Source organism: Lynx canadensis, chromosome A2 (genome assembly GCF_007474595.2).
Source record: "Lynx canadensis isolate LIC74 chromosome A2, mLynCan4.pri.v2, whole genome shotgun sequence".
Classification (NCBI taxonomy): domain Eukaryota; kingdom Metazoa; phylum Chordata; class Mammalia; order Carnivora; family Felidae; genus Lynx; species Lynx canadensis.
The window spans coordinates 61,248,208-61,263,764 of record NC_044304.2 but is presented as its reverse complement, the minus strand read 5'-3'; the positions used below and the strand labels follow the sequence as shown (position 1 = coordinate 61,263,764).

At 64.4% G+C, this 15,557-nt stretch overlaps 1 protein-coding gene across 1 annotated transcript; it reads right to left on the bottom strand.

The window, feature by feature from the left end:
• On the bottom strand, nt 1-14,486 carry ZMIZ2 (zinc finger MIZ-type containing 2). The gene is given in 23 exon segments (XM_030307607.1): nt 1-850; nt 1,376; nt 1,515-1,762; nt 1,842-2,011; nt 2,377-2,627; nt 2,860-2,928; nt 3,240-3,307; nt 3,858-4,015; nt 4,150-4,255; nt 4,607-4,654; nt 4,656-4,815; nt 5,269-5,413; nt 6,036-6,204; nt 6,390-6,467; nt 6,995-7,171; nt 7,333-7,391; nt 7,394-7,579; nt 7,582-7,594; nt 7,785-7,977; nt 8,223-8,425; nt 8,725-8,839; nt 8,999-9,132; nt 14,418-14,486. Coding segments are annotated over 22 exon segments (2,775 nt in total). The 5' UTR covers nt 9,049-9,132; nt 14,418-14,486; the 3' UTR covers nt 1-742.
• Between the last annotated feature and the right edge of the window lie 1,071 nt (nt 14,487-15,557).

Below are 15,557 nucleotides of genomic sequence, written 5' to 3'. Positions count from 1 at the left end.
CCACCTTGAAGGAGTCCTTTAATAGAGACTGGCAGACAGGGGACACGACTGGCCCCCCTCCCCCACCCGGCCTGGCCCTGGGGTGGACGTGGGAGAGGCAGTTTTAAAAAACACAGCGGGACCAATTCTTCACGTTCACGGAAAAGGGGTACTCGGGCAGCCCGCTGGAGTCTGTACACAGAGCTGGGTCTGGGCACCCACCCCCGGGAGACCGAAGCTCACGGCCATCTGCCCCGCTGTCTGCACCCAGGAGGGGCAGGAGCCCGCGGGGTCCCCGGCTGCTTGCCCAGAGCTCTTAGTGTTTCTACACTATGTACATTGTTGTGCTTTGGACCTCCTACCCCATGGCCCTGGAACTGAGGCTTCGGGTGGGAAGACGGACCCGCTCCCACTGCGAGCTCAGGCTCAGGACAGGGCTGCCCTGCTCCTCGCCAGGGAGCCACAGGGTCACTGCAACAGAAGGGTCAACGCTGGACAAGATGCAGGCTGGTGGGAGCAGGCAGGGTTGGGTCCGGGGGCGAGGTTGGGGACACAGGTGTGTATGGACGGGGCCCAGCTGGGGTCGGGGGCAGCAGGTGGTGGATGGGGTGGGGCTGAGCTGGGCGGGGGCGGGGTGTCTGAGGTCCCCTCCCACCCAGCGCAGCTGCCTCCACGGTCCGAGGGGGGTGGTGGGCAGGTGGCTGGGGCAGGGTGTGGTGGCATCTGCGGGTGTGTCCCCGCCAGCTGGGCGGGGGCGACAGGATCAGTTGTTCTCGAAGAGAGAGAGAAGGTCGTCATTGCTGTTTGTGGGGAGGTCAGGTGGGCCAAGGTAGGACAGCAGTTCTTCGGGGTTGGTCAGTTCTGGGAGCAGCTGGGGACAAAGCAAAGCCATCAGCAGCTTTGGCCTCAGGCCCACCACACCCCTGCAGGGGACCCTGTGCCTGAGCCCCTCAGCCTGCACGGGCCTCTCCCTGCCGAAGGCTGCTCTTTGACCAGGAATCACTCCATACAAGTTGTCCAAGGACAACCTGGGACACAGAGTGTCTGCCCCAGGGGGCATGCATGGGGCCATGTGGGGACCCCGATGTGAACAGAGCAAATGCAAGAAGTGGGGTTTCCAGTGTCTGGGATATTCTGCTTTGAGCTGCTCTAATTTTCTCCCACTGAACTTCAGAGTGTTCGGTTTATTAGAGAGAAAGACCGTTACCTGCAGTGCACGCACTGAGTTTGGCTCACGCGACACCTGTGGGTCAGCTCAAACCACACCGAGGCCAGTGTGGTCCTCTGCAAGCCCAATCTTCTTGGGGACTCTACACAGGTTCCTGTAGCCAACTGCCTGGACAGAGTCATCCCGCGGCTACTCAGGTACCTGACACTCATCATCAAAAGAGCTGACGCTATCTGACCAGCTGTCCTGGCTTCGAGGTCACTAGGGCGTCAGTGTCCTCCCTTCTATGAAGCATGTGGACCCTGGGGACGACGGACACACCGTCCCCAGCCCCAGCTCCCATGCGCTCCCTGGCATGGGCCTGTACTCACGTCCGGGCTGGTTCCGGGGCCTCCCCCCCCCGCCCCAGAACATGGGGGGCCCCATCACGCCTGTGGCAGTGCTGAAGGCCAACTCGCCGATGGGGCCTGAGCTCACTGGGCCCAGGGGCTGCCGGGATGCTGGGGGAGGGTTTGGATGGTGCAGCTGGGGCCCTGGGGCACCTCCAAGGCTGGGGGCGAGCAGCCCTGGAGCCCCTGGGTTGTGTGCAGGGTCCAGGTGACCCGCTGGCGGCATCTGGAGAAGGAGAGAAGAACCAGGTAGAACAGCTCCTGGCCCCCTGGAGCTGGCCCTCCGCCCCACAGCTTGCACTGACCTGGCCTGGGAGGCAGGGAACAGACTTCTCAGGTGTCAGGAGGCTGCTAGGAATGTCGGACTGGTAGGAGCTGGGGGGTGGCCCTGGGGTGAACTCAGGAAGGGCCGGGGTGCTGGGCGTGGCAGGCGGGAAGGACTCAGGGAAGGTCCCGGGTCCCAGGAAGCTGGAACCTGAGAGCAGAGCCCATGTTGGGTGAGGCCTGGGAGCTGGCACTGGGGAGAAGCCGGGGGTTGAGGGGGGCTGGCGGTCCAGGCTCCCAGTGCTTTCCGCAGGTAGCTCTGGGTTTTACAGAAAAGAGCATTTCCTTTCATCACAGGGGAGCGGGCCTCACCCAGCCACACCCACACATGGGGTCAGGTGGGGCCGGGCCCCCAGCTGGCCAGCAGAGAGCCTCCGTTCCCAAATGCCGGGTCCCCCTGCCCGTCCCCATGGCGTGGCCACACCTACCCCACCAGGTCCCCAGGAGGCCCCCCCAGGCACAGGGCCCGCAGCAGACTGGTCTGGAGAGAGCAAATCACTGGCCCGTGGCACTCACCCTGGCCGGGGTAGTCACCAGGGGCTGGGGCCGGGGCCGAGGGGGGCTGCAGGGGGGCGAAGGGGGCGGCGGCGGGGCCCAGGGCTGCTATCATCTCCATCACGCTGGGCATGAGCATGTGTGCGGGGCTCACGGTGCGACAGCGCTTCAGCACTGGCCCATCCGGCTCTTCCTTGACGTGAACGTCGGGCTTTACGGGCACCGGCTTCCAGCTGCACGTGGGGTCGATGGTGATCTCCTCGTAGTCAGAACTGGGCAGGGACACGTGGCTGGTCACCAGCTGTCCTTGCCGTCTCTCTCGGCCCCTGGCCCGCTTCTAAGCAGACCTCCACTCCAATGCCTGTAGCCGCACGGCCCATCACACAGGCCCCGTGGGCGGCCGGGCCCGGTTGGATGTGGGTTCCATCTGCGGCCGGAATCAGCCCGCCCCGTGGCCGAGCTGTCATAGGGCCACCGGCGGCGGAACGGCACGAAGACACTTACTTCTGAATGTGAACGAGGACGCCCAGCACATACTGGTCCACCTGCAGGCCCTCCAGCAGCGCTGTCTTGCTGTAGGAAACCAAAGGCATGTGGCTCAGGGGCCTAGCCCGACCTCGCCCCGGCACACTTCTCGGCTCTCTCACCCTGCTTGAGGCCACATGGCATGAAGTGACCCCGCATGCGATGACCCCGTGTACACGGACCCCACGTAAAGCTATTCTATGAGATGATCTCAGAGATGACCTCGCACAAAGCGACTGTGTGCGTGAGACTTGTGCCCTGAGCCGCACTGTCCTCGTCTGCTCTGTGACCCCCTAAACCTGGGGTTTTGTTGGTCCCCATGCCTGGGATCCCAGGAGGACTGTCTGGGAGACACTCACTTGCACACAGGGCACCGCCAGGTCCCCCGCTCACAGTTGAGCTGCAGGTAGGACTCCAGGTCGAAACACTGCGGGGAGCAGGAGAGATGGCTTCTCACGCGGGTGCCGGGGGCAACCGGGCCGCACTTTGCGATTGAGCCTTGTGGTTTCGGGCTGAGTTACGTGAATGTTGAGAAGCCACGTGGGCCAGGCTTGCCCGGGGCACCATGCTAAGTGCTTGGCCCTGGGGGCAGCCGGGAGAGCACAGCCCTTATGGGACTAGAATGCCTTGTGGCCAAAGAATAGGGTATCTGTGCTGGCAAAGACCCGCCTCCGGGACACGGTGCTGAAGGGAAACTAGGGCCGGGGTCTGTGCATGCTGCTCCTGGCCAGGGCAGGAAGACCCCACCCGCCACCCTGACGCCTCTTGAGATGTGACACGAGAACGCAGGAAACCATGGGGTGCGCTCCAAGAAACCAATGCCTGGTCTGGGGAGCACGTGGGGGACGGTCTGGTGAGTGTGTGGGGGCTGGTCTGGGAAGCACGTGGGGGAGCCGGCTACCCGCCTGCTGGCTGGTCACCTGCTGGTGGAGGGTCCGCGGGAAACCGCTGCACGTCACAAGTTCTGGACCACCCACCTGTATGTGGCGACAGTCATGGCCTCGGGCGGGGAGCTGGATCCTGCGGAATGTGATGGGGCACCTGAGGGACACCTTGATGGCTGTCTGCTCCACCCCGTCCTCACCGTTGGGCCCAGGGGTGCCGGGGACGGTGCCGCTGCTGAAGTTGCGTTTTACTGGCGTGCATGGGGAGAGGACTCGAGTGAGGGGCCGCCAGCTGGGCCGGCCGCTGCCCCTACCCCCCGAGTCCCCAGCCCCGGCAGATGTGGGGGTGTGCCATGTGGTGGCTGGTCACCGGGCGGCCACTCACTCTTGGTGATACAGTGCTCCGCGGGCAGGAGGCGCTTCCTGAGGAGGCCCTGCAGCACCGAGCGGACGGACGGCCGGTGCACCAGCTGCAGCACGAACAGGTGGGACTGCGGGAGGTGAGGAGGGTCAGGGGCGCGGCCCACACCCCCACATCCCGCACTAGCTGTCTGTCTGCGGCCTGTCAGAGCACCAACCCCCAAGAGCCCCCCTGCATGCCCTGCAAACTGCACCTCGGTGTCTGTGCAGGGCCTGGGCCTGCCTGGAGTCCCCAGCCGGGGAGGGTTCAGGTCAGCCTCCCCCTGGGGAAGGACAGGCCGCCGTCTTGTAGGAGTAAGCGATGAGCGCCAGGCCCCGGTGAGCAGGCCTCACCAGGGAGGGAGGGAGGTCCCCTCTCTCGGCAGGGGCTGGGGTCGGGGGCAAGCCACAGCCAGGCCCCTGCAGGCCCAGGAGGCACTCACGCAGCAGCAGGCTGTGACTGTGATCTGGATGGTGTTGCGGCCCGGCTGGCCACACGTGCTTCAGGTACAGCGGCTTGTGGGAAGTCTTGTTGTCGCCGCGCTCGATGGTGAGCGGGGTGGCGTTGACGCTGACCTGCACCGACGCGGCCAGTGGTGTGGTCTGCCGGTCCTCATGGTGATAGCACTTGAACTGCAGCTCCAGGTCTGGCCTGCGAGGGGTGGGCCGCTGAGCAGGGGATGCAGGGCGGGGCTCGGTACAGAGCCACAGTGGGGATGGGGCAAGAGGGCGGGGCCCTAGAAAGGGGCCGTTGGGTGGGACCACTGAGAAGCCTCAGGAAGCCGGAGGGGGCTGCGCGCAGCTAGGCAGGGCCACAGGGCGGGGCGGGACCTCTGGGAAGGGGGCTGCAGGGCGGGGTCACACTGTGTGGCGGAGCCGGGCTCCAGGCCGCTGAGATGTGGCTGAGGCGCAGGGTTTCATGGAGTGGGGCGTGGGTGGGAGGGAATATCTTGGGGTGGGACCTCACCGTGGGGCGGAGGCACTGAACAGGGGTCTCTAGGCGGGGCCACACTGGGGGCGGGGCCTCCGGAGGGGTGGGGCCTCTGAGAAGGGTCAGGCGCTGGAGGGGGCTGCGCAGCTAGGCGGGGCCGCAGGGCCCGCTCACCTCAGCATCAAGGTCTTGTAGACAGAGTCCCGGAGCTGGAACGCGTGGTTGCTCACAGCCAGGTTGTGCTGCAGGCGGAAGGGCTCCAGCACTACCCCGTCCCGCACCGGGAAGGTCAGCCGCAGCTCGTCACCCGGGCCGCTGCCTGCGACACGCTGCTATGAGCCGGCCACCCCTGTGGCAGGGCCCCGGGTTGGGGGGGGGGGGGGGGGGGGGCAGGTCCCCTCATCCTCCTGCTCCGGCTGGTGTGGGCAGCATCTCCCCCGGGGTCCTGGGCCCGGCCATCACCCCCAACGGGAATAGGATCTTGGTTCTGTCCTGGTTCTCCCGCTGTTCTGTCCTGCCTCAGTCACCTGGCCCCATGTCCCCTAAGTTATGACTAGAGAACGTGCCCCAAACCCAGAAAAGAGGGTGCTCCTGTGCTTTCAGAAGGGGTGCGAGGCTAAGAAAGTGTGAACGGACCCACCTGCCATCATCCTAGCGCTTGAGCTAGGGTTCTAGGACCCCAGCTTCTGTGTGGTGGTCTCCCCAGAGTATGGGTCTCTTAACCAGGAGTGGACCCTCAGGAGGCCCATAAATCCCCTGAAATTATACACAGAACTTGTGTGGGGGGGGTATTTTCTAGGGAGGAGATCAACACCTTGAACGGATGTGCAGAGTTCTAGGAGCACAAAATGAAACTGAGGGCCCCCCACCCCCACATTCCCTGCAGAACTCTGGGGTCCTGGGACCCCCGCCCAACCGTCTTAAGAGCAGGTGACACTCACTAGGGGGTGATGGGTGCAAGGAGCTCACGCTGGGCTTGAGGTCCGGCAGGAAAGGCGATTTGACCTCCTGGCTGGTGGACATGTAGGGGACGCTGCTGCCGGGGGTCATGGGTGGCGTGGGGCTCCCAGGCAGTGGGGAGCTGGGGTAGCCAGGGATGGAACGGGTGGGCTGTGGGGTTGAGCAAACAGTCAAGGTGGGATGGTGGGGGGTGGAGTTTGTTCTCGAAGCACCCGCTGGGACCAGTCACAACAGAAACGGGCAGGGGTATCCGGCTGGCCACCCGCACTTCCTCCTGCTTGGGTGCCCTCTGTCCACGTGCCCACCCTGAGAGCCGCCCACCCATGTGCCCGTACCCCACTCAGGCCGGGCTGGCTGTAGCTGATGCTTCCCCCGTTGAAGTTGGCACCCTGCCCGTTGAACTGCTCTGTGGGCTGTAGGGAAAACACGGTGTGCGCCCGGGGCCCCAGCCTGCCCACCGCCGGGCCCCTGAACCTGACTCAAGGAGTGGGCTGGGGGCAGGGAGCCCACCACACACATGGCACTAGCCTGTCTTCTCTGTACACTTTTGAAGTTTACCATGTGATCTGCAGGGAGCACATATCGTTGTGTAATTAAAAAAAAATTGCTACTATAGAGAACAAGATGACCCCATGTGTCAGAGGGGTTTTGGGAGAGCCACAGAGAGGCTGAAAAAACCCCCCCCCCCCCCCCAGGCCTTGCTGGGCTTCTCCATGGTGAGTGGAGGGAGTGGAGACACTTTTCCACAATGAAATTCAAGTGACTTGGGGGCCTGCCTACTGCTCCCTACACCCAATTTCCAACAAGATACATGAATTTCAGAGGGTTCTTTCAGAGCTGGATCCCTGCCCTGGTCAGGAACCCTGTGAAGCTCCTGGCTTCTTGGTCACCCTGAGTGCACAGGGCCCAGCAGGAGGAGGCCCGGAGGAGCCATGCCTACCTTGTAGTGCAGTCCTGCTGGGCCAGAGGCGGACAGGGACTGGCCCACACCCTGCTGAAGGGGCAGCCGGTGCCCAGGGTAGGAGGACGGGGCAGGGGGTGGCCCGGCACCGGACGTGTACTGGGTGGCACTGGGTCCGTACTGGCTTCCTGGCAGGTACTGCTGTCCTGGATAAACCTGAAAGAGGCACCATGCCAGGGGAACAGGTGTCAGGGAAGCCAGGTCCCAGGGAGGATGTGGTGCCCGCTCCATGAGGCGTGGCCGCTTCTCTCACACAGATGCCCAACCTCACCATGGGTCTGGGTGGAGCTCAGGATGAGGGAGGAATGGACACTCACCTCGCTGGAGTAGGCTCTCTTGACCCCCTGTCGGGGCAGTGGCTGGGCCTGGGGAGGCCAGGGTACCCGTGCTGGGGCAGGCGCTGCCCTGCATAGAGGGGTGCCATGCCTGCTGCCCGGGTGGGGTTCATGCCCATGGGGTTCATGCCAGAGGGGCCCAGCAGCCCTCCCACGCTGGTGGGGTTCATGCTGCCAGGGACACTGGGCCCCCGGGGACCTCCGTGCTGCAGGAACTGGCTGTTAAAGCCTGCCCGGCCCCCATCTGGGAGAAAAGAGAGGAGCCATTCAGTACCCCCACCACTGTGGGTGCTGCCCAGTTGCCCCCTGCACCCCCTCAACCCCCCTCGTCTCTCTGTGTGCACATCCCCAGTCCCCAACCCCAGCTGCCCGACTGGTCCCTGCCTTCCAGACCAGCACATGTGGGCTGCACAGGAGGAGCGGCTGGGCCTCACCGCTCCGTACTGGCTCAGCTCCTGGCTCTGCTTCTCCTGGAGGGCAGCCACGGTGGCCGTGGCGGTGGCCGTGGCGGTGGCCGCAGCAGCAGCCACTGCAGCTGCTGCTGCCGCCTGAGTAAAATCGGTGGAGGGTCGTGTGGCATGTGAGGGCAGACCCAGGCCCCCTGGCCCCCCCGGGCCGCCCGCATACCTGTGAGAGACACAGATGGCTTGGCTCAGAAGTGCTTCCCTGCCTGTCGCCCGGGGGGCCACATAGCACCTGCCGGGGCCCCCCTTCTTGTCTAGATGCTCCAGCGTCAGCCGTGGGAGCCCGCAAGAGCATCACACTCACAACAGTCAACAGACTGGTTCACATGGTCCCAGGCACCTGCCAAACCAGAAGCTTTGCACCTGGAGGACTCCCAGCACACCTCACAGGTCAGGGGTCCTGCTTACCCAGCCGTGAAGCCAGGGCCCCCTGGGTAGCCCCCGCGGCCATACACTCCTTGCTGCACGAAGCCCTTGTTGGCAGCGCCCTCGCCAAACGCCTGCTGTCCGAGGCACTGTGCAGAGTTCAGGGCAGGGCCACCACCTGCCACACCAGGCATTACAGAGCTGCCGGGGGGGCTCCCTGCAGGGCCCATGGGGTTCCCCAAAACCTGCGAGGAAGCAAGAATTGCCAATGGGAATCATCCAAACAACTCACTTCCTGCAGTTGCTCTAAAGGGCTACAAAGGAGAGGCCTGCCAGTGAGGGGCTGGGGGCAGAGGTGAGGGAGGAAGGAGGGGAAGAGAGGAGGGGTGCAGAGGCCCAAAGACGGGGGAAGAAGTCTCACACAACATGTGGTGGGGGGACTCGTCTACAAGGATGGGGCAGACTCGGGGAGCCCAACCCCATTTCTGTCTAAGGTCTAGGGGGGCCCTGGCAGCTCTCGGGGGTGGTCCCACTGCAGGCTCACCTGACTCTGTGCCGCGTTGCCGACGCCCCACACGGTCGTGACGACAGACAGCGACCCTGCTGGCTGAGTGGCGCTCTGCTGCCAAGGCACCGGCTCATAAGCAAATGGACCATCACTGCAAGTAGACAGGTGGGTGGGGAGGCCCAGGTCAGGAGGCCACGGGTGTCGAGACCCCTGGCTGGGGAGGCTGGCAACTGGGGGCGGAGAGGTCCTGCCCTGCCACCCCGCCCGTAACCGAGGCCTGAGAAGGGAGGGCGGCAGGAGACCCACTCACCCGTGCGGTGTGGGGGGCAGGGCGGGTTTTACGGGGTGCATGGGGTTCATTGGCCTCGGGCAGCCTAAAGGCCGGGTCTGCGGGTGGCAGGAAGTAGTCCTCACAGCTGTTTACGTGGGACTCGGCTGGTCTGGCTGTGGGGACAGAGGAGGACGTCAGTGGAGATGCAGTGGCCGGGGGCTGTCGGTGGGGTGCCGGGAACCCCCAGCACCAGGCCCCCTTGCTCTGCTCTGACTGATGGAGGGCCGGGCAACAGCGGGGTCTGAGGGCCACTGTGGGGGTGGGGGCAGCCTCAGCCTGAATTGCCCACCCTGACAAACCTCTGTCCTCTGCACCCCTAAAGCCAGCCTGGAAGCCAGCATTAACCCTTTCAGGCCAGGCCCTGCTACTCACAGACCCTGAAATAGAGCAGGCTTTCTGACCCAGATCCTTTTCACACGCCCCTCCCTCAAGAAGGCCTGGATATCCATTAAAGTCAGGGAACTCCCAGGACCCAAGTGCCAGAATCCCCCAGGTAGGCCCCAGGGTGGAGGCCAAGGCCAGAGCCAGCAGAGAAGAACAGAGGAGGACCAGCTGCTGGCCACCTTCTGCTCAGGCTCTGAGACTTGCCCACTCTGGGGAGAGGGCTCTGCTAAACAGGGCTGAGCAAGGTCAGCCAGCTGCCGGCTTCACCCTGGCCTGGGGAAGGGAGTACAGGTCACCTGCGTGCTCCTGGCTGACAGCCCCTCGAGGGCTGACGTGGGCACAGGGCCAGGCGGACCTGACCCCCCACGGGCCACGGTGACACCCACTGAGAGGTCCCGAAAGGGGAGGGACGCACACACGGAGCAATGGGCAGGGGGTTGGTGCGAGCCCAAGGGCATGTCAAGGGGCCAAGGGGAACACGGCGGCAGTGGCTGGCAAACTTTCTTGGCACCCATGTGCCCATGCAGGGGGCGTCCTCCTACTGTGTGAGGCTCACCGCCCCCTCCAACTGCTGTCTCAGAAAAATGAGGGAGGGAGGGCCAGGCACTCACATCCTCCAACACCCCCAAAAGCAAGCCCAAGCCCTTGTTGGCACCCCCAGGGGCATGCTGCACACCTACGTCTGCCTGACCCAGCCACAGAGGCGCACTGGCTGTGGTTCTCAGGGGTCCCTGGGAATCTCGGGTGGGGGGACTCTGCCCTCCTGGTGTCCAGGTTCTGTCCTGGAGCACCAGTGCCTTTTAGGGGCTGCAAGCCCCCCCCCCCCCCAACATGCACACGTGCCACCCTGGACAAGCTAATGTGTGGTGGCTCAACCCAGACACCCCAGCACTCACAGCACCTCCCTCTAGCCTAGGAGTGAGAAAGTTGCCCCAGAACCCACCCAAGCCCGTGACTCACATTCCTGAGTGCTGACCAGGGACCTCAAAGTTACCATGTCGTCTGTAAATAGTCCTGGAGGTGCGTGTGGGGGGACCCTCATCAGGGACCCAGAGCAGGGAAGGGGTACAGTGGGAACTGTGACACGGGTGGTTCTGCCTTTGGCCCTTCGTGCCACTGAGCACTGAGGTAAGTGGGTCCCGGAGCCGCAGCAGAGCCGGGGCTGGGGCAGAACAGTTGGCAGGTCTGCCTCCTACCTGGCTCTGCTCCCCCTCTGAACGCTGTTCTCCCTTCCCACCCAGACCAGGTCCCACTCTGGAAACAGAGGCCAGAAAATGCAGAAGTCAGTGGGTCCAGAAGGCTGTGGCCCCAGGAATCTGGGTAGACACAGGCCTGCGAGCCAGGATCACCCAGCCAGGCTGGTGTCCTCGGTCCCTACCGTCCAACTCCAGGACGGTGATGCGGCCACCGTGGATATGGATGGGTGGACCTGCCAACCAATGGACCAGACCGCAGAGGGCACAGACCAGGCACCGGAGGAAACCAGCATTGCAACGCGGGGCTCCCACAAGCGAAACCAAAAGTTCTAAACTTCACATCTTGTGCAAAAATTAACTTGAAATGGGCCATGGATGTAAATGAACAACAGAAAATGACAAAACCTTTGGAGAAACTCTTCGGGACCTGGAACCAAGAAAAGAGCCCTTAGATGTGACACCAGTGCAGTCCTCACAAGGGAGAGGGGGAGTCATCTCAGAAAGGCCCTGCTGATGTAGAGCGACAGGTATGCCCGCAAGTCGCATCTCTGACGAAGGACTAGTATCTAGGATATATAAAGAATTCTCAAAACTCAAAAGAAAATAAACACCCCAGATAGAAAATGGGCAGAGGACACAAAGAGACATTTTAGCGAGGAGGTCGTCCGGACGGCATGCCGGCTCAGGAAGAGACAGACATCCGACGTCATGGCCACCGGGGACGTGCAAACTAACACCACACGGAGGCATCGCTATGCACCTATCAGAGTGGCTACAACAGTGACACCACCAAGTGCTGGGGCTGGGGGGACTGGATCTCCTACCCACGGCGGGTAGGACTGGAAAATGGCGCGGCCACTCTGGAAAACAGTCTGGCAGTGTCTTGTGAAAGTCGGCACACAGCTACCGGGCAACTGGGCAACCGCACTCCTCTTCGAGACATGCAAGCTGAGGTTCACAGAAAACTATGCGCGTGTCTACACCAGCTTCCTCCTAGCAGCTCAAGAACGGCCACCCAGACGCCCTTCGGGTGAAGTTAGCCAGCCGTGGGGCGTCCACAGCCCACGGGCATGAAAAGGAAGAGCGAGCAGGAATCCCCAGAGGATCGAGCCGTGGAAAAAGCCAGTCCCCGAAGGTTACACGCGGTATGATTCCCTTTATGTAACGTTCCTGAAATGATGAAATCACAGAAGCGAGGAGCAGAGCCCAGCTGCCAGGTGGGGAGGAGGGAAGCAGGTGCGAACAGAAGAAGGTGCGGAAGGAGAGATGTGCATCTGGCCCGTATTCCCGGAGCATCCCGGTGTGACGTGCCCGTCGTCTGGTGAGACGTCACCGCCAGGGGAGCCGGGAAAAGGATACAAGAGTGATTTCTCACAGCTGCACGTGAATCCGGAATTCTCTCAGAATACAAGTTGACTTGAAAAACCACCACCACCACCCGTGGTCTCCACAGAGAAGCCCCCGGCAATGCTCCCTTAGCCTAGGCTGGTTGGGCTGGCCGGGCCCACTCAGCTGTCCCAGAAGCAGGGGGGAGACCAGCCCCCTGCCCGGTGCAGAGCCCCAAGACTGCAAGTGCTCCACTCTGCTCTGGGCCTCCTGTCTGGCACATCACACTCACCTGGAGGGCGGGGGCCGGAAGACTCCTGTTTCTAAAGAGCTTGTGGGTCAGGGTCAGGCTGCTGCTGACGCAGGGACCCCAGTCTGAGAGCCCCGGAGATCCGGGAAGGAGGGGGCAGGGCAGGGGCCCCAGGAGGCCTCCTACATCACCCCCGAGACTTCTCTGCCACGGAGGAGACCACAGACGGTTCCAGTTCCCCCTAAGCCTCCTGCACGCCTGGGTGCTTGGGTGTATGTGTGACTTCCTGCCAAACTGAGTCTGCTCTCCTCCCTGAGAAGACCCAGACTCTCCGAGTAGGGCACCCCACAACCCGCTGCTCCCCACAAATGGACAGGTGCCCTCTGAGTGCAGACCCTCCTCCCACTTCCTGGCCTTGAAGGCAGAGCCAGGAAAACCGGTGCGGGCCCATGGGGCTTGTGCCCCAGTGCCAGCTGGAAGCCGGGACCCCTTGGCAGAACTGCCCTGGTTCTGGTTCTGTGCCCCATCTTTCTCCAGAAAACTCACCACTCAGGCCCCCTGCCCCAGGGCCTCAGAGCAGCTGCGCCCAGGCTCCTGCGTGCCAACCAAAGGCAGACGTTAATGTGGGTCAACCTCTTCCACTCCACCCTGTCCAGGCCGCCTGGTCACCCAGGGGCAGCACGCCCCATGACAAGCCACCTGACCCTAGGAGGACAGGCCTACTCCACGGTCACAGAGCAGGGAGCCCATGGTTCTAGGGCGAGTCCCCAACCGGAGGGACACCAGGGTCAAATGGGCTCAGAGGAGGTAGAAATGACGGCTCCAGTGAGCGCGACGGCACAAGGTGGGGACTCAGGTGTTCTGGTGTCTGCAGGTCCTACCGCTCTACATGTGAGGCCCCAACACTGACCAGCTAACTAGAGTCGTCCGAACACCCAGGAAGGAGCATTTGTGAATGGCCCAGACACCGGACACATCAGAGACCAGCTACAGGGTTTCACTACTCTGAGCCTCGGTTTACAATGTGTAAAATGGGTATGTGGTAGCCACCCCAGGACTGAGGAAAGAGGAAGACACATGACTGCATTTATGCCAGCAGCCCTGACTGCTGTAGTGGAGGCAGCCACCAGTGGACACGCCATGGGGAAGCCTGGCTGCCCTTGGAGTCCTCCCCAGGCACACCCTGCCTGTCCTTCATCATCTCCTCCTCCTCCTCCTCCTCCTCCTCCCTCCCCCCCCCCCCCCCCGACTTCTATTCCCAGCCAGTAACCAGCCCCTGGGCATGGCAGGTCCTCAAGGCCAGTATCCCACCAGGTGAGGCTAAGACCCCGCACGGATCCTGGCACCTCCCTTGAGCCTGGAGAGGCCCCCGCTGCTAGCAAGCCAGGGTCTGGTTGGTGAGTCTGTGCTCACTCTCTACATCCACCACCGGCTTACAGATCAAGTCACGTGTTCTGTGTAGGTCCCTGCGAAATCTTGAGATAAAACAAACGACTTACAGACGTGGCCATAGATGTTCTGCAACTATCAGGAAGAGAACAGGGCAGGGAGGAAGCAAGTGTGGGGGGGTAGGAGGGAGTAAAGGGGAGCAGGGCTGTGGGGAAGGGGACCGGGGCAGGGAGGAAGCAGGTCATGAGGGGGAGAAAGGAGGATGGCTGGGAGCAGCTCAGAGGGGGAAAGCGGAGGAGGAAGGGAGCAGGTCGGGGGAGCAATACACCCTCCCGCCTCAGCTTCGTGCGTCCCGTTTGGAAAGGGGTGTCCCCACGGAAGCCGCGGCCGGAGGCTGAAAGGTCGGCCAGTGTCGCCGGCCCGAAGCAGACCTGCGTGGGTCCCACGTCGCTGGACGGTGGGCGCGCACGGCCCAAGACAAGCCCGGAAGGCGAGCCCGCCGGCCAGAGCGCGGGGCGGAGGCGGCGGAGCCAGGTGGGGCGAGGGCCGGGGGTCACCCTCCCCGCTCAGGAGGTCGCCGGGGCCGCGCACACCCGTCGGGCGCTCGGCCGGCTACCAGCCCCAACAAAGGCTCAGGTGAGGGTCTCCCGGCGCGCACGGGGTCGCTGGGCCCAAAACCGCGACGCGCACCCGGCAGGTGCGGCAGGTGGGCGCCGGGGCCGCCCCCAGCGCGGCCGGAGCCCCGGGGCAGAGGCTACGCAGCGCCGGGCCCGGGGCGCCGCACCTGCCCACCGCGCGCACCTGCCGCACCTGCCGCCCCCGCCGCCCGCACCTGCCCGCCCGGCCCGCTCACCTCCGCCCGGCCCGGCCCGGCCCCTCGCCGCCGCGGCCCCCGGCCCGCGCCGCTCCATGCGCTCAGCCCGCCCTCCGCGCCGCCCGCCGCCCCGGGGCCGCGGCCGCCACCACCCGCGCCATCGCGCCGCCGCCCGCTCCGAGGGCACAATGGAGCCGCCGCGCCGCTCATGCATATGCATGACGCCGCGCGCCGGCCCCGCCCCCCCAGGCCAGAGCAGTGGAGCCCCGAGCCGGCGCTCGGGCGGGGCTGCCGCGGGCCTGCGCGGGCCGAGGTGGCTGACCGAGTCGGGCCCAGCCGGGAGCGGGCGGGCAGCGCGGGCGGCGGGGGACCACGACCGGCGACCCGCGCTCCCTCCACACCTTTCCGAACGCCGCGCCTGCGGAGCCTCCAAAGCTTCCTGCTCGCTGTCCGCCGGGGCGTGGCCAGATGGAGGGGCGGGGCCTGATGGAGTGGATGGGCCCCGGCGGCGGCGGGGACGCCTGATGGGCGGGGCCTGTCAGGGGGGTGTCAGAGCCTGGCTAGGGGGCGGGGCCTGGTGGAGGTGGCCCGGCGGAGGGGCGGGGTCCAGCCGGAGGGGCGGGGCCTTGCAGAGTGAAGTGTCAGAACCAGACTGGAGGGCGGGGCCTGGTGGAGAGGGCACAGCGGAATGGAGAGCGCTGCCGATAGGCGGGGCCTGTCAGAGGGGAGGGGTCCGGCAGGGGAGGCGGGGCCTGGTAGAGGGGGTTCAGAACCGGGCTGGGGTCGGGGCCTTGCTGAGAGCCGGGCCAGTCAGATGGGGGGGCAGGGCTGAGGGCGGGGCCTGGGCCTGTCAGAAGCGGGGTATCATAGCCTGGCTAGGGGGCGGGGCCTGGTGGAGGGGGCCGGTGGAGGGGCGGGGCCTGGCTGGGGGCAGGGCCTGTCTTGAAGGGCGGAGGCGGGAGGTGAACGGGGTCTCTTCAGGGGCGGGGCCTGGAGGGAAAGAGGGCCCGCCCACGCTGGACGGGTCGCTGTAGCGCTTTAGCCAATGAAGCGCCTTCTCTGATCTGCCTCTGATCTGATCTGATCTACCTTCCAAGTACTGTTCTCACTCTTTCAGTTGTCCGCTTTTTCCTATCCTTGCTTTAGGGACACCTCGTTCTCCTGAGTACTCATAATTAA